Source organism: Carcharodon carcharias, chromosome 20 (assembly GCF_017639515.1).
Source record: "Carcharodon carcharias isolate sCarCar2 chromosome 20, sCarCar2.pri, whole genome shotgun sequence".
Taxonomy (NCBI): domain Eukaryota; kingdom Metazoa; phylum Chordata; class Chondrichthyes; order Lamniformes; family Lamnidae; genus Carcharodon; species Carcharodon carcharias.
The window spans coordinates 32,914,231-32,940,077 of NC_054486.1; the positions used below are offsets into that span (position 1 = coordinate 32,914,231).

The 25,847-nt window shown below is 42.6% G+C and overlaps 1 protein-coding gene across 1 annotated transcript in view; it reads right to left on the reverse strand.

Moving 5' to 3' along the window:
- The window catches only part of LOC121292252 (EH domain-containing protein 3-like), a 65,336-nt gene extending 43,798 nt beyond the window's left edge, over positions 1 to 21,538 (reverse strand). Inside the window, exons 1-3 of the mRNA XM_041214022.1 lie at positions 21,263 to 21,538; positions 4,372 to 4,548; positions 1,093 to 1,190 (exon numbers count right to left, since the gene is read on the reverse strand). Coding sequence (XP_041069956.1) covers positions 1,093 to 1,190; positions 4,372 to 4,548; positions 21,263 to 21,489 — 502 coding nt within the window. The 5' untranslated portion in view covers positions 21,490 to 21,538. The remainder of the gene's footprint in view (positions 1 to 1,092; positions 1,191 to 4,371; positions 4,549 to 21,262) is intronic.
- Positions 21,539 to 25,847: the final 4,309 nt, after the last annotated feature.

Sequence of the window (25,847 nt, forward strand, 5' to 3'; positions counted from 1 at the left end):
CTCAGCTGCTAAACCCCAAAAGCAACACCTAATAAAAGTAGCAAAGGTACGGAGCAAGCTTGGGAAAATAAATCCTTTTATGAACCATTCTGCATTGTAGATGTGGTGAGATGACATTTCACCTTTTCCCAGAGTTCATTACCTGCATGGTTACAACAGAAGTCAACTGGCTGTGACAATAGATCCAATCACAATTTTAAGAAACAACGTTGCCAGGGCTTGACAATTCATTTATTATAAGAGACATGGTCATGCAAGTAACTTAATTTGTTACAATGTACTGGGGCCTCCTGTGAAACAGGTGTTGAATCTAGACCAGGTGTCACAAAACTAAGCTGATTTTGCTTAGTCACAGACAGATACACATGGGAGAGAATCCAGGTAAGTATGTGCTGTGTGTGTAATTGTCCTGAAATCAGGGAGTAAAAGGAAGCGCTTGGTGTATGTGGTTTTACTCCCTGATTTCAGGATAATTACACGCACAGCACACACTTACTCACCTGGATTCTCACACTATGCTCGAGAAAAACTCAAGGTAAGCAATTATTACCATGATTTACCAGACCTACTTGGATGTTATTACACTGTTATGGAAATTTAGTCATGATTCCAATTGATTTAGCACAAACACACCATTACCAGACTTCCATGATAGAAACCATGCTGGGAAAGTGTGCTGTGTGGCTAACTATATACAGTTTGTTTCAAGCACCAGAATTTGTATCCTTGCCAACACTTGGTTCCAGTTGTTTACTTTGTCAGGCTTCATTCTTTATTCATAAGGATTGTTCAATGGTCAGGGTGTCAGACAATCAGCCTGGAGTTGACAGAACCCAGACTAAATTCACTGAAGAGAAGACTAAGGAAATGGCTATTTTTAAAATAAGGGAAAAGAAAAAGGAAATTAAATTAGCAAACAAAAAAAAATTCTAGCATGGGAAAATGAAAACTTGAAAATGACAATCAAGGTCACTGTCAATAAATATAACCACCCAGGAGGAAACAGAAAACAATATACTCAGCTTTTCCTGTGCGCAATTCAGGAGAGATGCCTTATAGCCACCCAGCTTCCTTTTAAAAGAGCACACTCACCTCTGCTCATCCGTTGCTTCTCCCCAGAGAGGATTCCAGGTGTGTCGATAATAGTAATGCTCTCCAGCACTTGGTTTGGAAGCTGAGCACACATGAACCTGCAAAAAGGGACATGGCATGAGGGAGGCCCTGTATACTCCAGAAGGATCTCTCCTTAAACCTTGAGACACCAGTCAATCCATTTAAATGAAAGCAGAAGTTTAAGTACATAAGCAACTAGTTTATGAAGAGCAAGAAGAGTTGCAGCACACATTAGTGCCTGGGAAAATTCTATACATAACCTGTACTCACACTATAAATGTCCTCAAGCAGCCATAGGGGACTACATTGAGAGAAATTTGTCCACAATACAATTGTCTTCAGATAAATCTAATGATAAAAAATGTTACAGAAGCTGCAGGACCAGGGGATTGCATTAGAGATACCATATAACAGGCTGTTTTATTAAAATAACCACAGCACAGGTCCTGTTCTGTAACTGTTTCAGTCACCCACATCAATACATGTTGGGGTCTTTACAATGGCTTAATGCGTAAATAGCTGCCTGCACTTAGCTATGTAAACATATTGTCAGTGGTCAATCAGTGTCTCTCAATTGATCAATCTCAGTTAAGGTACCAAAGCACGCTTGAGCTAAGAAGGAGGGAAAGAAACCCAAGTTCCTGCATCTGACTGCTATCAGCAACTTCTGCTGGAACTGTAGATGCATGCTTCTCATAGTCAGATAGCTCGTTAATAAACTCTGCTCAGGAATATCCATTTGCATGAGGTACTGGATGTCGAGAAACATTCGTGAAACTATGTTCCAACAAGTCGCTGGTGTCAGTTGAGTAGAGGAAGGAAACTTGAAAGAAAATTTAAAATAGAAGCTTACTGACTTAATTTAGGCAACATATGCAGTGTGCTCCTAAACAATTTGCATCCCATTAGTTAGGGGAAAAGTATCAACTGCTTTTGGCTGCCAAACTGTTATTGGTTGGTTTTGAGCAGGGAGGGTATAAATGTGAAAGATGTTTTGACAAAAATTAAGTATTTTGCCTATTTTTGGCTTGTCGTCTGCTCCTTTAATTCCAATCACAATGCATGAGGAGTTTAAAATCCAGGCTGTAGTTAAATTCCACATTCTAACCCTGAAATCAATGCATATCTTTTTGCAAAGGCATTTGTCAAAGATTTGAAAGAGGAACCAAGCAACATAATTCAAACATAACCAAACTAATCACACAGCATTATTTATGTGCCTGACAGTTCCTTTTTCAATTGTCAGTTATATAAATCCAGGAAGTCCCTACTACCATCTCAAAGCTATTTAAGGGGGTATAATTGTTTTAATCAAAGCATTGGTTTAGAATTTAAACTTTAGGTCAGATCAATGGTGAGAGATAGGAATCACTGAACAGTAAAATATTTATTAATATAATTTTATACAGCAATTACAAATGTTTTTTGTTTGAAAAGCAAGAGAGTGTCATTTCTATTGCAATTGCATGTAATAAAAAAGCACACATTTGTTATCCTATTCATGTTAGTGAAAGCTTGGGTACATATCAGGGATAGTCAAGATGCTCTTGAGGTCACATGGAGATGGGATTTATCTAAGAAAATAATTTTAGGTAGGAATTTTAGGTAGAAAAATAAACGCAGAGTAAGGAAGGCAGAAAAAACCCAAAACTTCAACTATTGCACTTCTTCTACCCAATAAGTCTTTTGAAATGCACAAAACACACAACTGCAATTATGTCGTTCAGAAAAGGAAACAGGAAAAAAGGGAAGCTTGCTATAAATAATTTTAAATGCTTTGGTCTAATAATCTTAAGTCAGCTTTTCTTTAATTGTATCAGATAAGGAACTGCATTCAGCTAGCATCAAATGCCATGATAAAGACTTCACAGCTGTGCTCTAATTTAACAAAATAAATTGATGTTATTTTGTACTTCACCCTCTCTTTCGGGTCTCCTTGTACCACATTCGCACAAACTGATTTACTTTCAAATCTTGGCCAATATCAGTTTCTAAGGTTATCTAAAAAGAATTACACAAGGCAAAGGTGATCAAATCCCTTTTCTCTTCTCCTTAGTGGAGATACCCAGACCTGTTTAACTTGGCTTGAAAACTTTCCATGTAGGGAAATGACAGGCCCAGCACAATGAACCACATCATAAGTTATCCTTATCAAATATAAACTGTTATCGCACAGAAGCAGAAATTCTCTCCAATCCCTTCTGAGGATTCCACTTTGAACTGTGTGGATGTGCATTACATAATGATTTAATACATATTTTAATGTTTTATCCAGGAAAACAATTATTTTAAATACTGTAATTATTTTACAGCTGCCTGATCACTTAAAATACAAATGTGTTCTTTTTAATACATGTCAAGGACCGCCTCTGGGTGAAGGTTTCTGATTAGCTAATCCTTCTTGCTCACAAATCCCATCTGCTTAAGGCACACAGAAGTCCAGTCAGTTCGTAGACAGGTAGTAACTCTAGCGACACTTCCAAACAGCAGCATCATATCGTGCTATGCAGGTCAGAGAGTCCCAACCTAATCTTCTTTGAGTTAGTCTCAGCTACTCCAGGTGGATCTTAATCAGTTTCCAAGCCCCTGCATAAAAATTTGGGGGGGGGGGGGGGGGGGGGGGGGGGGGGGGGGGGGAGAGAGAGGAGGAGGAGTTGGAGGAAGAGGCAGAATCCAGTACCCCATTCCTGATAGCTAGGATATAACTTCTGCTGCACACACATCTGCTATGGGTAACAGCACATGATACCCTCTACACTTCAATAGTCTGTTGGTCTTTGCTGTTTAGGCTCACCTGTGAAAACCACCACTTGGACAAAGCCCAGAGATAACTGCTAACAACTGCGGAAATGTACCCCAACTATTGTCCATGCTTTTAAGCGAGTGGGAAAAATGGGGTAAGTAAACTAGTTGAATATTTCTCTTTGCATTCCCCTTAACCCATTCAACCAGATTAACTACCAATTAGGGATCATCACATACTGCTCTTCTTCATTGGATATCCACAATGATATGGCAACCTCTTGTGTAGATTCTGTTATGAACAGGTAGCTTGGGTGAAGACTGCCCAAGCTCATTTCACACCAGAGTCACATAATTAGTAGGGAGAGGTCTATGCTGAAAGAACAATTTCATCAACTAAGTACACAATACTGTTTTAGCTGCAGATAAAGCACCTGGTTATCTTATCAACTGTAAAGGACTATAACTTTAGAATCGTATTAAAATATAATCTTAACATGCAAGAGTCACATGTACCTATTTAGGAAAGCATTTCCAAAGGAATTCAGCTTTCGGAAGGGTTTTTTGGGATCTACCACAAGCGCATTGCCAGGAATGATCCCTTCCTCTTCTCCATACATCACAGCAATGAAGGAATCAGTTGTTGGTTCAGGTCCAATCCTCATCCCCGGGAAGTCCTGTTCCAGTAGGTATCTAACAGTATCAAAAGAACACATCATTTAAAATTCTAACATCACCACATTCTACAGCATCTCAAGGAGGAAATACATCCTCTCAGGCATTACTGCAAAACACAGCATGAGACTAGAGTTAAAAAACTGAGAACTCTCCATGACTCTTTTTAAAACTAACCCCGATGTGGATAAAGGTCTGGAGGGAATTGTATTGATACATGGCGATTATATTAAAATTGGAGACGGAATTAATTATTTCAAAGACAAAGCTGCAAAGGAATATTGATAAGATAGAGCAATGGGTTAAAGTGACATATGGAATTCACTGTCAGTAAAGTTGTAACTTTACTCTGCATGGTAGTAGGTTCAGTGGTGTGCAAGTGCAGAGGGATTTGGAGGTAGAGGTTTACAGGACAGTAAAAGCAAAACCTCCAGTTGACAAGTCTGTTTTTAATGGAATTCTTGGTTTTATCACAAAGTTTAGAATATAACATGATGAGCCTTTCGACAACTTTTAGTAAGACTTCAGCTACAGTGGTGTGCACTGTTCTGGAGGATACAAAGGAAGATACATAGGCTTTAGAAAAGATAATAGCAAGGATTTTGTAGTATGCTGCCTGGTCTGAGGAACTACAAATAGCAAAATAGATATGAAGTAAGTTGTCAGTAGAATAGTGAAGACTACGTACGGTGCAATACAAGTGGTTGAATGGATGGGACAAGCTAGTTTGAAACAGACTATTTCCAATATGAAAGGGGCCTAGAATGAGGGACCATAGATACAAGATTAAATTTAAGACATTTACAACAGAGAGCAGGAGAAACTTCCCCTCAGAGTTGGGAGGCTGTTGAACTCATTGCCAGGATTAGTGATTGAGGCAGAAACTATGTCAACATTCCGGATTAGATTGGATAGGTGGATGAGGAGAAGATAAAATAAATCTGGGGGCATGGCAGGTAAAGGTGGCTAGAATTATTTGCTGGCATGTGGAAGGTAAACACCAACACAGACTGGTTGAGACTAATATCTTGTTGTCATGCTGTTATCTTTGTTTATTTCTATACAACTGAAATGAAATGCACTGAAAGCAACAGCTTCTGCCCTAGCTACAGGTCAACAGTAATAAGGGATCCCAAAATTTGAATTGCCTGCAACAGCCCCACAAAGGGATTCTTTCTCCAAATCTATGTGTTTAACAATGTTCTAAAGAACATCTAGTGCAGCATTACTCAGTGCAATATATCCCTAATATCTCTTCGAATTACCCAAGACAGTAGCTGTGTCTCTAATGCTGGTGTGACATCAAAGATCTTTTTCTTGTGATGAAGTAGCCCTTAATGTATATATGACTTGGTTGAAGGAACAAAGAGTCACACTTCCAAGTTTCCTGATGACATTAAATTAGATGGCATTCTAAGTGCTGATGTGAGCAAAAAGTTACCAAGGACTGTGGCAGGTGGAGTTCTTCTGGGAAAGTATGAAGTCTACTTTGGATCCAAGAAAGACCAATCAACATTTACTAGATGGTGGAGAGCTAAGAACAGTGGATGAGCAATGAGTTTAGTAGTTCAAGTAAAGAAATCACCAAAAGCTAGTGGAAAGTCAGAAATAATTATTTTTTTAATAAAATAACTGAAAGCTGGCCTTTACCTCAAGCAGTCTGGATTACAAAAGGGACGCAAGTTTGTTATAGCTTTAAAGAGTGCCAGTTCGACCCATCTAGAGCATTCGGTTCTGGGCACCTCACCTCGGGAAGGGTACAATGACCATGAAGGAAACACAGTGCTGATTCAATTGAATGATACTGGGGTTAGAAGGGTTAAATTGTAAGGGCAGCTTGCATAGGTGCCTAATCTATTCGCTTTAACATAGAGGATTAATGGCCAGTCCAATTGAAGTATTTAAGATGATTACAGGATTTGACAGGGTAAATACATTCTTTCCTGGGACGTAGGCGTTTCTGGCCGGGTCAGCATTTATTACCTATCCCTAATTTCCCTTGAGAAAGTGGTGGTGAGCCACCTTCTTGATCCGCTGCAGTCCATGTGGTGTAGGTACATCCATTGTGCTGTTAGGGAGGGAGTTCCAGGATTTTGACCCAGCGACAGTGAAGGAATGATGACATAGTTCCAAGATAGGATGCTGTGTGGCTTGAAGGGAAATTTGCAGGTGATGGTGTTCCCATGCATCTGCTAACCTTGTCCTTCTAGGTGATAGAGGTTATGGGTTTGGAAGGTACTGACAAAGAGCCTTGGTGAGTTGCTGCAGTGAATCTCGTAGATGGTACTGTAGCTGGAAAGGCTAAGCAAGCTGCAACATTCATGAAGCATGATGGTAAAGGATGTCAACATAGAAGCAGTGTGCAGGAATGGAATGTGCATTATCAGCAAAAGAGGAAGGGGCAGTTGATTGCAGGGAACAGAAGGATCCCCCACTTCTTCACTGGATGAATCAACACAAATGAGAAACTAACTTAATCACAAGGAACAATGTAACAGATGTAACCTGTTTTACACTTAACGCTAAATAAACGGATGACCACGACTCACATGAGTATGTGATTAAGAACGTTCTCAATGCTGGGTGCAACTGTATAAAAGAAGGAACTTCGGAGGCATCGACAACAAAGACCTGCAGGAACAACCCTCGCAAAGTGGATCCTGAGTCAGGGACTCAGCAACAAGATCTACCACCAAGCCAGAGACTGATCACCTCTCCTTGAATGGGTAGTATCACTGCATTCCAAACTGTGTAAGCTTGGAGAGTTACCTTTTGGTAAAGCGCTTTTGAGTAAATCTGTGTGATGTAATAAAGTTGGCTTAAAATGAACTACCAGTAGTAAGACTTGTTTGTCCATATGTCAATTGTACTCAAAGACAGAGTCAACAGTACACAGTGCTGCCACTGGGTGTCAGTGATGGAGGAAGTGAATGTTTAAGATGGTGGATGGGGTGCCAGTTCAGCAGGCTGCTTTGTTCTGGATGATGTCAAGCTTCTTGAGCTTGTTGGAACCGAACTCATCCAGTCAAGTGGAGAGTATTTCATCAGACACCTGACTTGTATTTTGCAAATGGTGGACAGACTTTGGGGACTCAGGAGGTGAGTTACTGACCACCAAATTCCCAGCCTCTGACCTGCCCTTGTAGCCCCTGTATTTATATGGTTGGTCTAGATAGTTAGGCCACACCTAGAATACTGTGAACAGTTTTGGTCCCCTTATCTAAGGGGAGGTATACTAGCATTCAAGTCCAGAGAAGGTTCACTAGGTTGATCCCGGGTATGGAGGGATTTTCTTATGAGGAGAGGTTGAGCCTGTACTCATTGGAGTTTAGAAGAATGAGGGGTAACCTTACTGAAACATAAAAAGATTCTTAGGGGGTTTGTGGGAGAGTCTAGGACCAGAGGGCATAATCTCAGAATAAAGGGTCGCCCATTTAAGACAAAGATGAGGAGGAATTTCTTCTCTTAGAGGGTAGTGAATCTGTGGAATTCTTTACTGCAGAGAGCTGTAGAGGCTGCGTCATTAAGTACATTCAAGACTGAGATAGACGGATTTTTAATAAGTAAGGGGGAATCAAGGGTTATGGAGAAAAGGCAGGAAAGTGGAGTTGGGGATTATCAGATCAGCCATGATCTCATTGAATGGCAGAGCAGACTTAATGGGCTAACTGGCCTACTTCTGCTCCTATGTCTTATAGTTCAGTTTCTGGTTAATGGTAATCCCCGGGATGTTGATAGGGATGTCAGGAAGCACTTCACACAAAAGTAGTGGAAATCTGGAACTTTCTCCCTCAAAAAGCTACTGAGGATGGGTTCGATTGAAAATTTCAAAACTGAGATTGCTAGGGTTTTTTGTTAGGCAAGGGTATAAAGAATATGGAAACAAAGTGGATAAATGGAAATCAGCATGACCTAAATGAATAGTGGAATAGGCTCAAGGGGCCGACTGGCCTCTTGTTTCTACGTTCCCAAAATACCATCTGATGGAGGTGTGTTACCGTTCACTCAGGAAGTCAGAGTTGCTGAGGCAACATGCACTTGTATATGCATGTTGTAGTCTGGAACTATGGATAGTAATGATAGAGGCTCCAATTTTCTTTCCATCACATGGCTGACCAGAAATCTCTCCTGTTCTTACTGCCTCCCATTGCAGTGTGTTGGAAGGATTTGCAGGTTGACACTCAAACTGTTTGGCCATGTTATAAATGCACTTTCCATGGACATCAATTCGTGGGATGGGACTCAAATCCAGAGCTTCTGGCTCAGAGGCAGGGACACTACCCATTTCGCCACAAGACCTCCAAAATACCATCTGCCTAATACTTATTGAGCAGAGCCTAATAATAACTATTAGGGCATGAAAAGACCACATATACAACTGGTATTGAGAACACTAATGATCTTTCGACAAAGGAATTAAAATGACATTATATGATGACAAGACAATTATTCAGACACTGACTCTTTCTCTCCCAATTCAAGCAAATCAAACAAAAATCTTGTGCCTATGAGAAGGAGCACTATTGTTTAAATTTTATAAGAAACCCTTTTACCCATTGGATTGGAGAACTTCCAACCACAAAACTGAACTCTGCCAACTAGCAGCAGTGGTGTTTATACTCACTGGAAGCAAGCTCTTTCTAGTGGGTGAATAGTGGGTGAATTTCAGGGACAAGCCGCAACACATACTTTTGGAGTCACAAACGTGCAGTTGCTTTAAGTTCCCTTGATGTCAGGGCAGACTTGCACAGATCAAGAATAAAAACAGATTACTTGCTCTCAAGGGCAATAGGCTCAGGCAATAGATGCTGGCTTTGACAGTGACATCTACGTGCAATAAATTAATAAAAAAAAACAAAAGGTGTCATTGCACAACCAATGTTGTGGGGAGAAGTCAGTCTTGAACTGGATTTTCATTCCACTGGTGTTCACTTGATCTCCAGGAAAAACAGCATAAAATTCTAACCACACAATTCAAGAAGTAATTTCACGGAAGAGTTAATGCAGTTAAATTCTAGCCTTGCATACGTTACCATGCCTTTTGAAGGTAAATTTTCTGGGAAAATCGCATGCAAGTCTGAAGGTGTCCAAACAGAAAAGCAGCTGGCATGGCAATGTTTAACAAGACTTTGTGCAAAACAAAATTCAATAGCTTATATCAACAGAAACCAACACAGCAAATTTTCAATTGTTTTAGGAGCAATAGGAATCCACAGGATTCTTTTAAGAAGTAGATATGAGCTAAATGGCATAATTCGATGATAAATTTGTCCACATATGGTTTAAGGTTAAGATGCATGCTAAAGCACTTATCTGTTGAAGAGTTGACTTGAGAACACAAGGATCAAAAAATGCCCAGTAGACATCCCAAACAATCTGTACATTTAACTCTGTGTCTTCCATCAAAAAATTCTAATCAGAAATTCCACAGACATCTTCCCACGTTAAATGTGTTTCCTGGGATGCAACCATGATTTCTGTATTTTCCAGTTAATGCAGTCTCTGAAGCTCAGATACTTAGTTTAAAAGAACTGTTTCAGTCAGCATGTCATTGCACTCGCTGGCCTGGACGGAGCTGCACAAAAATTCTCTTTGCCACCCTCTCCCACACCCCCCACCCTACCAATTGCATCTCATGTACAGAAGCATTCAGCAATTAGATTTTATTGGTGCCAGCAAGATAGAAATTAGACACAAAAAATGCTGGAAAGGCTCAGCAGGTCTGGCAGCATCTGTGGAGAGAAAAAGAGTTAACATTTCAACTCTGTGGTCTTTCATTAGACTAGGACACAGACCGGAAACATTAACTCTTTCTTTCCACAGATGCTGCCAGGCTTGCAAAGTACTTCCAGCATTTTCTGTTTTTATTTCAGATTTCCAGCATCTGCAGTGTGCAATATTTTGCTTCTGTAATTAAACACATTAATTTTATAAGATGCAAATTCATTGCTGCAGCAGTGCTATCCTATGCCTCAAGCTCATCAGTATTAGTTAAAAAGTATATATTTCATTAAAAATATCAACTCAATGGCTCAACAGTATTTTAAAATCAGTATTATCCTCAGTTTAAATTTGCAGGACTCTTAAGATTCATGTGATCAGAATTACACTCAGGTCTTTTGTATCCTATGTCTCTTCATTTTCTGCCAACCTACACCTTCCTCCATTGGAAACTGAGTAATTAGTTACAAGTTCATTATTCATGGCAGAAAAATTAATATCTTACCCATGCTTCAAGAACTTTTCTTCCACCCTCCCCTCCTCCATTTCTTCTCTTCTTCCCTTTGCTGTTGTGACCTTCACCAAAATCAGTTTGTCCCAACCTCTCAAGTCAAAAACATTTTTCTGATGAGTCCTGTCCTTCAGCCACCCCTGTGCACCCCACAGTGGATCAATTAGCACATTCATTCTGAAGGCAACTGTTCAACATCTCATTGTCTATAACCCTCACTAAATAGCAATATAATGCTCAACACTTTCTCTCCTAGATGCTGAGTGCTTCCAGCATTTTTTGCTTACATTTCAGATTTCCAGCATTCACTTTTGTTATAAAGTTTAGAATAGGTATGGAGAGTTGAACATTACTATACCCATTTTCTAAATTACTACACCTTGAATTGGATTCAGCTAAAAAAAAGTTCAGCTTTCTTTTTGTTTCAATTCATTGTGGCTGCGTGCCACCATGTAAAACTAGTCATCTAACTTTACCAACTTTAACTAACTAACTAACGTTACCATCAGTAAAACTAGGCAATGTTATCTTTGGAAGCCATATGATCCTAGGAAACAGCTCAAGGGCTGTCTATTTAAATAAATTCCTAAATTTAAGTTAATCTGAAATTAGCATCTTGAACATAAAAATAGCAAACCTTTACCCTCATGTAAATAAAATGAAGCATTTCAGTGTTCAGTGCATGCTCTTGTTTAGCTCGCTAACTGTAAAGCATAATACACTGTGAAATAAACATACATAAGAATGCTAAAGTATTGTAAAAAGGGGCAAACAATCCTAAATCCACTTCTGATCCAATATAGAGCTCTCCTCCAGAAGATAATAAGAGAATGTACTGCTTCTCCCTCTCTCCTTTCCACCGAGGAAGTGATATACGCCAGGAGCAATCTTTCTTGTCCAACATATAAAAGAATTAAGTGGACCAACTAAATTTATATCTTCTCAGTTAATACTTCCATAAAATAATATTGGCTTCTTCATGCCCCCTCCTTTGTGAAGACTTCTTTCAAATCTATCTCTTTGACCAAGCCATTAGTCACACCTCCTAATATGTCCTTATTTGGCTCAAGCTTCCACTGAGTACACGAACCCAGCCATCTTACAGTTTGCACCTTTTTCCATTCAACAGGCTGACTTAATTTCCTTAAACAGAACTCAACTCAGAGATTAACAATTATTCCAGTTGTGATACTGGTACTAAATGGAGCACAGCAATGTGTTACATGCACATTTACAACAACTTTGACATTTGTTTAGCATTATAGGATTTGGCATCTCTTGGGCATACATCGCAAACTAATAAATCTCTTGGCCACTGATTCCCAGTTACAAATCTTAACACTGGAACTTTAGACAAAACTATTTGCATTAAGTTGGCAGTAGTGGTGCTGGACAATGGGGAAATACAAAAGCAAATAGAACCAACCAATGTGGAACTGAAAACTCACACCGATGCCTAAAGTTTTAATGGTAAACATTTTAAATTGATTAGTTCTGGAATTTCAACTTCCACTGAGTACACGAACCCAGCCATCTTACAGTTTGCACCTTTTTCCATTCAACAGGCTGACTTAATTTCCTTAAACAGAACTCAACTCAGAGATTAACAATTATTCCAGTTGTGATACTGGTACTAAATGGAGCACAGCAATGTGTTACATGCACATTTACAACAACTTTGACACTTGAGCCAAATAAGGACATATTAGGAGGTGTGACTAATGGCTTGGTCAAAGAGATAGATTTGAAAGAAGTCTTCGCAAAGGAGGGGGCATGAAGAAGCCAATATTATTTTATGGAAGTATTAACTGAGAAGATATAAATTTGAAGCTCAGCTCAGGATAATTACTTCAACTTAACAAAGTACTGCACAAACCTAGTGATTCAACAGATCAAAATCAATTTATTTACAATATCAGGTATAATAAAAAAACAAATTAATACAATGTTTCAAGAGCTATCAATAGCTCCTCTTCTGCAACTGTTAGAGCAATTTCTTAGGATTGAACAGTCTATGGCATTGCAGCAACTTACATTTACATTAATGTGCAAAATCGTCCCAAGGCATTTCACAGGAGCATGAAACAAAATCTTACACTCCGTCACAAAGAAACATTAAGAAAGGTAATCAAAAATTTGGTGAAATGAGAGTTAGAGAGGCAAAGAGTTTTTGGAAAGGAAGTCTAGTGTTTCCAGCCTAGACATCTGAACATACAACCACCAATGGTGGACCGATTAAAATCAAGGATGCTCAAGAGACTAGAATTAGAAGAACGCAGAAATCTTGGAGAGTTACAAGACTGGAGGAGGTTACAGAGGTAGGGAGGGACAAAGCCTTGGAGGGATCTGAAAACAAGAACTAAAATTCTAAAATCGAGGCATTACCAGTTCGGGAGTCAATGTAGGTCAGTGAGCACAGGGTTGAGGAGAATTTTAGATGAGCTCAAGTTTACAGAGGGTGCAAGGTCAGAGGTTGGCCAGGAAAGACTTGCAACTGTCAAATCCAAAGATAAGAAAAGCATGGATAAGGGTTTCAGATGCAGGTGGGTTGAGGCAGGGGTGGAGAGAGACAATGTTACATGGATGAAAGTAGGTGGTCGTTGTGAGGTGGGGATAAATGGTCAGAAGTTCATTTCAAGGTCAATTAGTACGCCAAGGTTGCAACTGGTCTGGCTCGCCTCAGACAAATGCCAAGGTGATGGGTAGAGTCAGTGGCCAGAGAAGGGAGTTTGTGGCGGAGACTGAAGAAAAAAGGCTTCAGTCTTCCTAAAAGTTAATTGGGAGAAATTTCTGCTTATCCAGTATTGGAAGGCAGACAAGCAATGTGACAAATTAGAAAAAGAGGAGGGTTCAGGAGAGATGGTGATGAGGTACAGCTGGGCATTAGCAGCGTATATATGGAATCTGACATTTTATTTTTGGAAAATTTTGCCAAGGGGCAGCACGTTGATGAGAAATAGAAGGGGGCCAAGGATAGAGCCATTGCAGGTGATTCACTGGCAATGACTGGTTAGATAGGAATGGCAAATGCAGTTCCGCGCAGATGGATGACGTTCAAGAGGTGTTGAAGGAAGATGGTGTGTTCATTAGTGTCAAATGCTGCAGACAGGTCAAGAAGTCACTGAAACCCTCATTCATGTCTTTGTTACTATGGACTCAACTATTTCACGTGCTTCTGGCTGGTCTCCCACATTCTACCCTCCGTAAACTTGAGGTCATCCAAAGCTCAGCTGCCAGTGTCTCAATTCGCTGCAAGTCCCTGTTTCCCCAAAACCCCTGTACTCGCTGACCTACGCTGTTTCCCAGTCAAGTGAGATCTTGATTTTAAAATTCTCACCCTCGTTTTCAAATCCCTCCATGGCCTTGCTCCTTTCTATCTCTGTGATCTCCAGCTCCACTACCCTATGAGATATCTGTGCTCATCTAATTCTGGCCTCTTAGGCATTCCCACTCATAAATGCTCCACCACCTGGACAGCTGAAGGCACAGCCACCAATCTCTGCAATTTCTCCCTACACTTCTCCACCTCACTACATTGCTTTCCTCCTTTAAGGCATTCCTTAAAATCTACCTCTTTGACCAAGCTATTGTATATCTGCTCTAATATCTCAGTGTCATACTTTGTCTATAATGCTCCTGTGAACCCCCTTGGGATATTTCATTATGTTAAAGACACAACAGAAATGCATTGTTGTTGTTGCTGGAGGGATAGCTTACCGATGCCATAGTCACACAGGATAGAGGTTCTCAATGGGGAACATGAGAAGGTTTCAAGGGTTCCAAAAATAAGCAGTAGAAATTGTTGTTTTATCCATGCCTCCTGACCAATATGGGGAACCCATGAGATACGATGTAATTTATGGCTTTGATGAGGGCCATCTCAGTGCTGTGGCAGAGTTAGGAACCTGATCGGTGGGGGTCAAATATATAATGGCGAGACAAATGGGCATTGATCTAGGAGGCAACAAGGACTTAAGAGGAGAGGGAGGTTGGAGGTGGGGCAATAATTAGTAAGGATAGAGGGGTCAACGGTGAGATTTTTTTTGAATAGAGGGGCGATGATGGCAGACTGGAAGGGAACTGTTAACAATATAAGCTAACTTGGGAACCAGGAAAGGGGGATTGGTGGTCAGCAGTTCAGTGGGATTAGGGGCAACGGAGCAGGGTGCCATGGGCAAGATGATCTCAGAGAAGGCATGAAAGGCAATAGGAAAGAAATCAACAAGCACTTGATAATGGGCCACACTTCTTTTGTCTAAAGCTCAAGGATGTGGAGTATCACACAAAACATGCAAACCAAAGCTCTGAAATATGAACAACTTTCCGAGTAACTATTCGACAGAGACTTTGCTTTTAACTGCTAAATTTTTTTAGAAGGACAAAAGCAGATAAGTTTTAAGCCATCACCAACTGAAAAGCACAATGGAGTAACATAGCCTGGCCTTAGAACAGTCCATGGACATAGTGACAAAAATCAAATCCCTGTTTCAGAATTGAGTGATTTAAGGCAACTTGCAGAAAATTAGGTGACGAGAACATCGCTGATCATTTCCCTATTAGGAAAGCAGCTCCATATTGAGTGTCAGAATACTGAGACTTAGATTGATATGGGATGAATTTCAAAGCATTAGTCACCACTTCAGCAGCATTCCCTTTGGTTTGAAAGCACAAGACCACAGCTTATTCCAGAAGTGCAACAAATTAGCTGACCTCAACCAGGACAACAACTGGATTCCTCAGTGTCCTTAGAGTGTGGGTTAGGGGAAACCAGTTAGGTCCCTGTACCTGATCACTACCCAGAAAGTCTTACTGAAAAGTACACAAAATGGGTGCTGCTGAGTTTTATACTTCCATAACGAAACTGTGAATCATAGCATCAGCATCCACCCATCCCCATTTATGGGGAGGCTCCACGTTATACCAACTCTCTGAAATACTCTGCTCTCTGTAGTTAAGAATACCACAAATATTCAACATGCAACTTATCTAATAATTGAATTGAACATACCGAGAATATTTCTGGTTAACTGGCATTCAAGTGGCTATCAGATAGCTATTCCCAAGCCATGGGTAACCCCAGTGCCCAAAGCAATTAATGAATTTGGTAAAACTACAAGCAACATTTACAAACATGAGAACATACAAAATAGGAGGAGGCTATTTGGCCCCTCAAGCCATCTCCGCATTCAATAAGATCATGGCTGATCTATTTGTGTTGAGTTCCACATTCCCATCTACCCCCCAATAACCTTTGACTCCCTTGCCTAATAAGAATCTACCTACCTCTACATTTAAAATATTCAGTGACCCTGCCTCCATGGAGTTCCAAAATTCCTGAAAAAATTTCTCCTCATCTCTGTACTATAAGGGGGAGGGGCTCTAATTTTAAAACAGTGCCTCCTAGTTCTGGACTCACCCACAAGAGGAAACATCCTTTCCACGTCCACCTTGTCAAGACCATTCAGGATCTTACATACTTCAATAAAGTCACCCCTCACTCTTCTAAACTCCAGTGGAAACAAGCCCAGCCTGTCCAACCTATCCTCATAAGACAACACGGTCTTTCCAGGTAGCAATCTAATAAACCTCCTCTGAACTGCCTCCAACGCATTTACATCCTTCCTTAAATAGAGACACCAAAATTGCACAGTATTCGAGATGTGGTCTCACCAATGCCCTGCATAACTGAAGTATAACATCTTTACTTTTATCTTCAATTCCTCTCATAATTAAGGATAGCATTCCATTAACCTTCTTGATCATATACATGATTTGGCTGCAAATTGCTAATGTTCCTTATTTCATCTGCAGAATACTGACTTATGGGACAGTTTTTTTAATTCTCACAATGGCTTTCCTGGGGTATGGATTCTCTACTTACACTTCCATAGCACCTTAATGATTAACCAGCCAACTCAAATTCTGTTTAAACGTCACCGTGCAGGAGAAAGCCCAAGAGTATTGCTCAAAAAAAAATCTACTTGAGCACGAATTTTTTCTCAAATTTGGGTGTCACACAAACTGAGAGGAACACATGCAGATTTTTTTGTAAATATAAAATCTGAAACAATTTCATGCAACAGTGAATATCAGGAGCCAAGAACAAGTGTAGTGGGCAGTCAAGTGAAATTAAAGGGCAGGGGATAAATGCAAAATACTGCGGATGCTGCAAGTCTAAAACAAAAACAAAAATAGCTGGAAAAACTCAGCAGATCTGATAACATCTGCTGAGAGGAATACAGTTAACGTTTCGAGTCCGTACGACTCTTCATCAGAACTAAGGAGAAATAGAAATGAGGTGAAATATAAGCTGTTTGAGGGGGGTGGGACAGGTAGACTGGAGGGGAGTTAGGTACAAAAACTAAGATATTTCATTTAGTATCGTTTGAAACTAAATATAAAAGCCTTAGGAATATGGTCCGTGCAGTAGGATGTACTGTGTTAAATACCAGAACACAAATTCCAAGCTTAAAAATTACTGAAGTCGATGAACAAGGCAACCGCCAGTAGACCCGAATACACAAAATGGGTCAAAAGGTCAAGGAAGCAAAGGGTGAAGCAAAAGAGGCCATGGAGTAAAAGTCAAGAGCAGGCAATAGACTCAAAAAATAAAGTAACTTCTAAAAAATGAAATTATTCATTGAGTTGGCTGGACTGGGCAGATCAGGAGAGCAGCTACTGAAGGCAAGAAAAAATAAGCTTAGATCTGGCCGGACAAGGGCAGTACTTACAGTAATTATTTATAGGCAAATCTGAAATGTGTACATTAAAAGATATTTAATACAAGAATAAATGTTTATATTACACCTATTTATGTAGCTCCCTTGATATTTGCCTGAATTAGGCATATGTATAATATGCATAACATTCAGTTTCCCAAGCTGAGTTAAGATCTAATATTATCCTGAAGTGAAGTGGTGTTTAGAGCAAGGGATAAATGGGATAAGGCAAGTAATTCAGTCCTCTTTGTAAAGTCACATAACTGGTCTTTTACATACTGATTTCTTATCAAACATAAAAAAAACTTACAGCTGCACACACATTTTCAGCTTTAACCATAACATAAGCATGTTTATTTATTTATCTTTATTCATTCATGGGATGTGGGCTTCGCTGGCTGGGCCAGCATTTATTGCCCATCCCTAGTTACCCTTGAGAAGATGGTAGTGAGTTGCCTTCTTGAACTGCAGCAGTCCACGTGGTGTAGGTACACCCACAGTGCTGTTAGGGAGTCCCAGAGTTTTGACCCAGCGACAGTGAAGGAACAGCAATATAATGCCAAGTCAGGATGATGAGTGACTTGGAGGGGAACTTCCAGTTGGTGGTGTTCCCATCTGTTTGCTACCCTTGTCCTTATAGATGGTAGTGGTCATGGGTTTGGAAGGTGTTGCCGAAGGAGCCTTGGTGAATTCCTGTAGTGCATCTTGTAGATGGTTCACACTGCTGCTACTGTGCGTTGGTGGTGGAGGGAGTGAATATTTATGGGTGTGGTGCCAATCAAGCAGACTGCTTTGTCCTGGATGGTGTCCAGCTTCTTGAGTGTTATAGGAGCTGCACTCATCGAGGAAAGTAGGGAGTATCCCATCACAATCCTGACTTGTGCCTTGGAGATAGTGGACAGGCTTTGGGGAGGCAGGAGATGATTTACTCATTGCAGGATTCCTACCCTCTGACCTGCTCTTGTAGCCACAGTATTTATATTGCTAGTCCTGTTCAATTTCTGGTCAATGGTAACCCCCAGGATATTGATAGTGGGGGATTCAGTGATGACAATACCGTTAAACATCAGGGAAAGGTGGTCAGATTCTCTCTTGTTGGAGATGGTCATTGCCTGTCACTTGTGTGGCACGAATGTTACTTGCCACTTGTCAGCCCAAGCCTGGATATTGTCCAGGTCTTGCTGCATTTGGGTATGGACTGCTTCAATATCTGAGTCACCGCAAATGGTGCTGAACATTGTACAATCATCAGCGAATGTGAGTCAGGCCCTGCCTGATTTATAATTAGGCATTGCAGTTACCAAAGAGGTCTGAGGGGAGTTCAGTTTAACATGCCATCTGAAAGGCAACACATGTGACAGTGCAGGCACTCCCTCAGTATTCAACTGAAATGTTAGTCTAGGTCTGATGCTCAAGATTCTAGGGTTGGGGGGTGGCGGGGCTGGTGGTGGTGGTGGTGGTGGTGGGGGGGGGGTGTGGCGGCGAGGCGGTGGAGGTTTGAATGTATGGCCTTCTGACTCAGGCATGAATACCACCACAGAGGCAAAGCTGACACCAACCACATGTGAACAGGGTCAAATGAATTCTATTGTGCTGATCCTCATCTTATACACAGTACATCTATCTAACACATCTAATGTGTGTGCCATTTCTGCACATGGTTATGTGGTTCTTCATTACCTGTATAAATTCAGGCAGCTTTAAAAACAAAGGCACCTTACACTTATTTTACCTGAAATCAAGCTAGGTCCCAGTTAATTATATGCTGTTTATCCCAGACACAAGAATTGCTATGTAATACAAGCAATTAGAAATCAGTAAAACATGGTACTATTTGTATGATCAACATTTGCTCCCCAAGTACCATAATTTTCCAGCTCAAATGAAAACAAAGAAAGCACTTATTTCGGTTAGATGTTATATATCAGTTATGTTTAAAGCCCATCCCACCACACCATTTGTTATTGGGCCTATAGAGTGCACCAGCAAAACAGCAGGAATTAAGAGTTTAAAACATTATATGGAATGGAATCATATGTAGAATAAGGAGAGATGCCTGAAGAACATTTAAGGAAAGTTTGATTTTTAAAATAAACCAGCAGCTTTCATGGATCTTGTTACTTTTTTGTTACAACATGATAACTCCCAACTGCAGGACTATTTACTCAGTATCTGCCTGACTGCAAACCTAAGTATTTACAATACTACCCCTCACTGTAGTGCTGCCCTACAAGGGCCTATGTTGGAGCCTCAACGATTCATCATACTTATGATGGAATAGAAAGTCACATTAGCTGATGACACAATGATATGCAGCAACGTTAGCAGTGCAGATGGTAGCATAAAATTACAAAGAAATATTGATTGATCAAATGAACAGGCTAAACTGAGGCAAATGGTTTTCAATGTAGGCAAATGTGAGGTCATCCACTTTGGACCTAAAAAAGATAGAACAGGGTACTTTCTAAACGATGAAAAGCTAGAAACAGTGGAGGTCCAAAGAGCTTTGGGGGCCCAGGTACACGGTCATTAAAAAAGTCATGATCAGGTACAGAAAATAACCAAAAAGTCTAATGGAATGTTGTCTTTTATATCCAAAGGGCTAGCATATAAGGGGGCAGCTAAACAAAGTCCCAGTTAGCCCACACCTGGAGTACTGTGAGCAGTTTTGGACATCACACACCTTAGGAAGAAAAATCAGTCTTGGAGTGCAGTGTAGATTTACCAGAATGATGCTAGACTGCAAAGGTTAAATTACAAGGAAAGATTACACACACTAGGGTTAAATTCCCTGGAAATTGAACAAATCATCCCTTAACCTTCCAAAGTTTTTAAGATATTACAGGCAAAAAATAGGGTAGATGGAGAGAAACCTTGTTGCAGAGGCTAGGAGTCTAAACATTAGAGCCAAACCTTTCAGGAGTGAAATTAGAAAACACTTCTTCACACGAAGAGTGGTAGAGGTTTAGGCCACTCTTCGCAAATGGAAGTTGAAATTAAATCAATTCAAGATTGTAAATTTTAAGCTGAGATTGATAGATTTTGTTCACCAAGAGATATGTCCCATATGGAGTTAGGATGCAGAGCCACCATGATCTCAAGTGAATGGCAAAACAGGTTTAAGGTATTGAATGTCCTCCTCCTCTTCAGGAATCTACTCAGATATTTTCCTGTTACAACATTTGCTGCTCAGGATGTGTTCTCTTCTACAGTCAGATAATCAAACTGCAAATTTCCGCAAGCTTCTGATCGTCAGTCATTTTAATTCTCCGCCTTGCTCCCACATAGACCTGTCTTCACTATCCCCGTAAAACTCAACAACGTTTCATCTTTCAATATGGTATTTTACAGCTTTTCAGATTTAATATTTGAGTTCTACAATTTTAGATTGTAACCTCTGCCCCCATCCGGTTTCATTTTTCTTTGCAGGTTTGCTTTTTACTCTCGTTTCTCTCATTGATTTTACTTTTGGACGACAGTTAACTAGTCTACCAGTCATACATCCTCCAGACAAACCTTTAGTTTTCTTATCACTGTCCCATTTCCACGCCCTTTGGTTTTGCATCGTGAAACCCTGTCATTTAATCGCTCCTGTCCTCCACCTGATCACAGACTTATCCTTTTTGTTCTTTTGCCACCCTTCCCCTTGTTCAAAAATATTACATTTCTAACTTTTTCCAATCCTGATTGATGGTCACCGTCCTTAAACACGAACTCTTTTTCTCGCCAAAGATGCTGCCAGACCTGCTGAGTAGCTCCAGCATCTCCTGTTTGGATTTACCTGATGAAAGTGGTCTTGCCGGTGGAGTACTGCCCGATGAGCAGCACCATGGGCTTGTTCTCGAAGTCGGCCTGCTCCAGGGCGGGCGAATGGAAGTGATGGAACTGATAGTAATCCTCCAGCGGCTGCAGCCTCTTGTTGTAGAGGGAGCGCAAACCCTCGGACACCGTGTTAAACACCACCGAGTCCTTCCCACGGGCCTGAGGCCCGGCCAGCCAGCTGAACATAATGCCTAACACCCAACTCACTCTCCCTCTGACCAACTCAGCGCACTCCTCTCGCTGTCAAAAAAAAACGCCCAGCCCCAGCCCCAGCCCCGCCCCCTCCGCACCGGAAGCTGCCGCGCTGCCTGCTGGAGGTTGTAGTTCCTCTTCGTCTGTGGTCAATGCGCAGACTCAGACCGCCCAGCGCGGGAGGGAGAGAGGAGGGACTAAATGGGGAAGGGGGACCAGGGAGGGGAGCGGCGTGTAGGCTAGAGGGAGGGAGAAAGAGGGAGGGAGAGAGAGGGAGGGGGCGTGTTGGGGGGAGGGGCCGCTCGTCCATCGTAGCTGTGACAGCCCATACAAAGACCATTCTCCAAAGGACTTTTAACTTGTATTTCTTGACTTTCTGGCAGCAGCTGATCCTGATTCTGCATTTACCCCTCCTCCTCTGGACACAACTTTTTATTTCTTTACTTGATCCATTACCATCCCTTTGGCGTCGCTGAACTCTTTTGTCATTCAGATAAAAGCAAAAAAACTGCGGATGCTGGAAATCCAAAACAAAAACAAAATTACCTGGAAAAACTCAGCAGGTCTGGCAGCATCGGCGGAGAAGAAAAGGGTTGACGTTTCGAGTCCTCATGACCCTTCGACAGAACTGTCATTCAACCTGCCCTACCCTATTGCAGCCCCCTTTTCTTCTTCACATCCATTGGCAGCCTTCCACCTTGTGAGATGATGGTTTGCGCATTGGTGGTCAACTCTGTGTTAAGCATCACCTGGTGTGGCCCAGGAACCCCAGTCTGGTATGACAGTCTCTGTATTCTTTGCTGCAGAGGAAGATGCAGGAAAGCATGCTGATGTGTTTCACAACAGCATATAAAATGCGTGCACTTGGTGGCCTGCACTATGAAGGGAACTCTGAGGCAAGGACACAGCAATCATGTGCAGCTCTTGCCAGAGTTGTTGGACTTCAAGCTTGAGGTGTGTTGGGGTGGGGACAAGGGCAACACTGCTGTTGAGGCGATTTGAGGGGGAGGCAAGGGCTACATTGCGGTTGAGGTGACTTGCAGACAGGGCTAGGGCAGCCCTGCCATTGAGGCAGCTTCGCGGCGGGGGCAAGGGCTGCCTTGCGGTTGAATATAGTGCACAAGCATTCAGGGTGGGGGTGTAGGGTGGGTGAGAGAAGCAGCCACACATTAGGAACACCTTATATAAAGTGACCATTCCTCTGAACTTGAGACAGTTCAAGCACAGCCATTAATATGATTGGAGTCGGGCTTCTAGCTTATCTGCCTGCTCAATCAACGCAGAGTCATCAAAGTACCACCAAGTGCTCCAGAGCTTTCTACTCCCCTGCCCCCGGCACAGACTCCAATGTCATGAGCGTTTTAGTGGACTGCAGAACAATTGTACAGCTGCACACATTGTATAATCTCCTTGCGAAGACTGGCCATGGAGCAATCGCTGGTGGAGGCGCTCACAGTCCTTTGCAATGTCAGCATCCCATCTTGGACCAGTCTCCCTGATGGTTCAAGCTAACAGTGCTGTCTTGCAGCACAAGTTAGGAGAATGCCTGCACCTGAGCTGAGAGCACAGCATGCAGTCCAATGGGAAAAGCTGCAACCAATTGATCAGGTGGAGTGGGGCGGAGGTGGGTGTGGTCTCGGGTAACCATGCAGAGCACTAATCTCTAGCCATCCAAGTGATGGTCAGCACTCTCTGGAAAGTGTTAAGAGCCTTCAGACTTAACCAGGAGAGGTTCTTAGTACATGGTCTTATGGTCTTACACCCATGCTAACCCATGTGTCTCTGTCTTTCATCCTGCAGGAGGAGTACATCAGGAGCATGGAGCCTGGTGAATTAGCTGTTTGCCTGACGGCCTACAGAATGAAGATGATGGAGGAGACGGTGACTGATGCTCCTGGCTATGAAGAGGGAGAAGCAGCACCCTCTTGGAAGATGGGATAGCTGGGGCTCCTGCACACGCTGCCGAAGAGCCACAGCGAGCCATCGTTGGTCAGCGCCTAGCGACACCCAGGGTCTGTAGACACCACCTTTCATCCCTGCAGATGACCAAGAACCAGTGTCACTGAAGACTAAGGAACTGGTCAGTCACATCTGCCACCTGCAGCAGAATTTGGCGCCATGGAGACTTGGAGGCCATCCATCGCCAGTGGCCACGAAAGTGACAGTGGCACTCAATTTCTACGCCAGTGGCTCCTTTCAGGGCTCGACAGGTGACCTCTGTGGGATCTCACAAGCCTCCACCCACAAGTGCATCCACGAGGTCATGGATGCCAGCTTTGCGAGGGCATATAACTTTATGCTTTTCTCCCAGGACCAGGTCAGCCAGGATGCGAGAGCGATAGGATTCGCCCAGATCTTGGGTTTCCACAGGTACAGAGTGCGATCGACAGCACTCACGTGGTGCTCAGGTCTCCATCGAAACATGTGGTCAACTACATCAACCGCAAGGGATTCCATTTGCTGAATGTGCAGCTGGTGTGCGATCACCAGAAATGCATCATGCAGGTTTGCGCACAGTTCCCAAGGATTGTGCACGAACCCTACGTTCTCAGTCATTCACAGATCCCTGAAGTCTTCCAGGGCTTACAGAAGCTTCAGGGATGACTCCTCGAGGACAAGGGCTTCCCGCAGAGGATGTGGCTGATGACACTCGTGCAGCGGCCTCAGACCACAGCAGAGCGGCGGTATAATGAGGCTCATGCTGCAGCTCGCAGCTTGGTACAGCAGACCATCGGGATGCTGAAAATGAGGTTCCGGGGCCTGGACCAGTCTGTTAGGGCCCTGCAATACAGTCCACAGAGGGTGTCATGCATCGTCGTCGGCTGCTGCGCCCTTTCCAACCTGGCGCTGCAAAAGGGAGAAGAACTGGCTGAGAAGGAGATGGAGGAATCGGGGGTCTCCTCCGATGAGGAGGACACCGTAGGGGATGAGGGTAAGGAGGTCCTTGAAGGCAACAATGATGGAGATGAGGCACGCTTGGGATGCCCTGCTAGCTGCTAGATTATGGAGGATGATGACATGCAGTGAGGAGACCTCATGAATCCTCACATTGCACCAGTGAATGTTTGACTCCAGTCTGGCTTATGGCAGCGCGCATACCCTCTGTGATAATGGTCCTGTCATGGAGATGCAGTGGAGGCCCTAATAGTCACTCGTTTTCAGGAGGATGATGATGACATGCAGTGAGGACACTCCATAGATCTTCACATAGCCTCTGAGAATGCCTGACTCCTGTCTGGCCGAGGGTAGCTTGCTGTGATCAGGGTCATATCATAGAGATGCAGCCATGAAACTTTAGAAGCATCTGATCCTTTGTCCACCTTCAGCACCTGAGTCCTCCAGGAGCACAGTGTCACTGATCACAGAGGCTGAAGAGATGGGGGCCAGCCCCATATTAAAGGCGTTGAGAGTACACAGAAGGAATGACAGAACTCTGTGATGCCTGCCCACTACATTCTGGCAGCAATGACCAGCACTGTCGAGGTGCAGGCATCAGTAATGTGTCCAGGGGACTGTGAAGCCAGACCAACACTTTGGTCTGAAGGCTGCACAAAGCACAGGGAAGAAGCCCTGGACTGAGACACCTGCCTTTAACTTGTGCAGAAAGGTTTCATATCTGAATGACACAAACACTGCTCATCAGAACAAGGAACCTTGGCAGGGAGATATTTTTGAGAGTTTATTGACAATAGTGAACAGTCTGTACAAGTGATTAACACCCGTGCCCAGGCTGTGCAACTAATTCTTCTTAACTTTCCTAAACCTGCCACTACATCTTGGTGCTCCCCAGACATCCACAGTGGAGGTGGAGGCAGCCTGCTGACTGCCATGCCCTGTCTGTGATGACCTTGGAGGGCATCCTCTGGAGGGCCCCGGCCCACTTTCAAGGTCTTGCTGTGTGGGAGTGGCACCCTCCATGGTCTGTGGAACTGGGGCTGCTGAGGTCACAGGAATAGGGGATTTGGATGAGCCAGACACTCCCGGAGTCAGCTGGATGGATGGCCCCAGGGTGTGCACCTGCTGATCCTTCTCCCTAATGGGTGCCCGATGGCCCCAAGCTGACTCCTTGAGGAGAAGGGGTAGCTGGGGTGAGATCAAGCTCTGTACACACTGTTGGAGGCCAACTATGGCATCAGCGATGGAGTTGAGCCCATGCAGCAGTGCAGGAGCAATGTCCTGGACCAAGGTTTCCATGGTGGCCGCCATCCTGCCAATGTTGACCTTTGTGCTTTGGTATGCCTGCCCTATCACCTCAGAATGAAGGCGGATGGATTCTTCCAACCTGTCTTGCAATATGAGGAGTGCAGCAAACATCCCTTCCGAGCTTGCATTTGCAGCTGCAGCAACTGGGA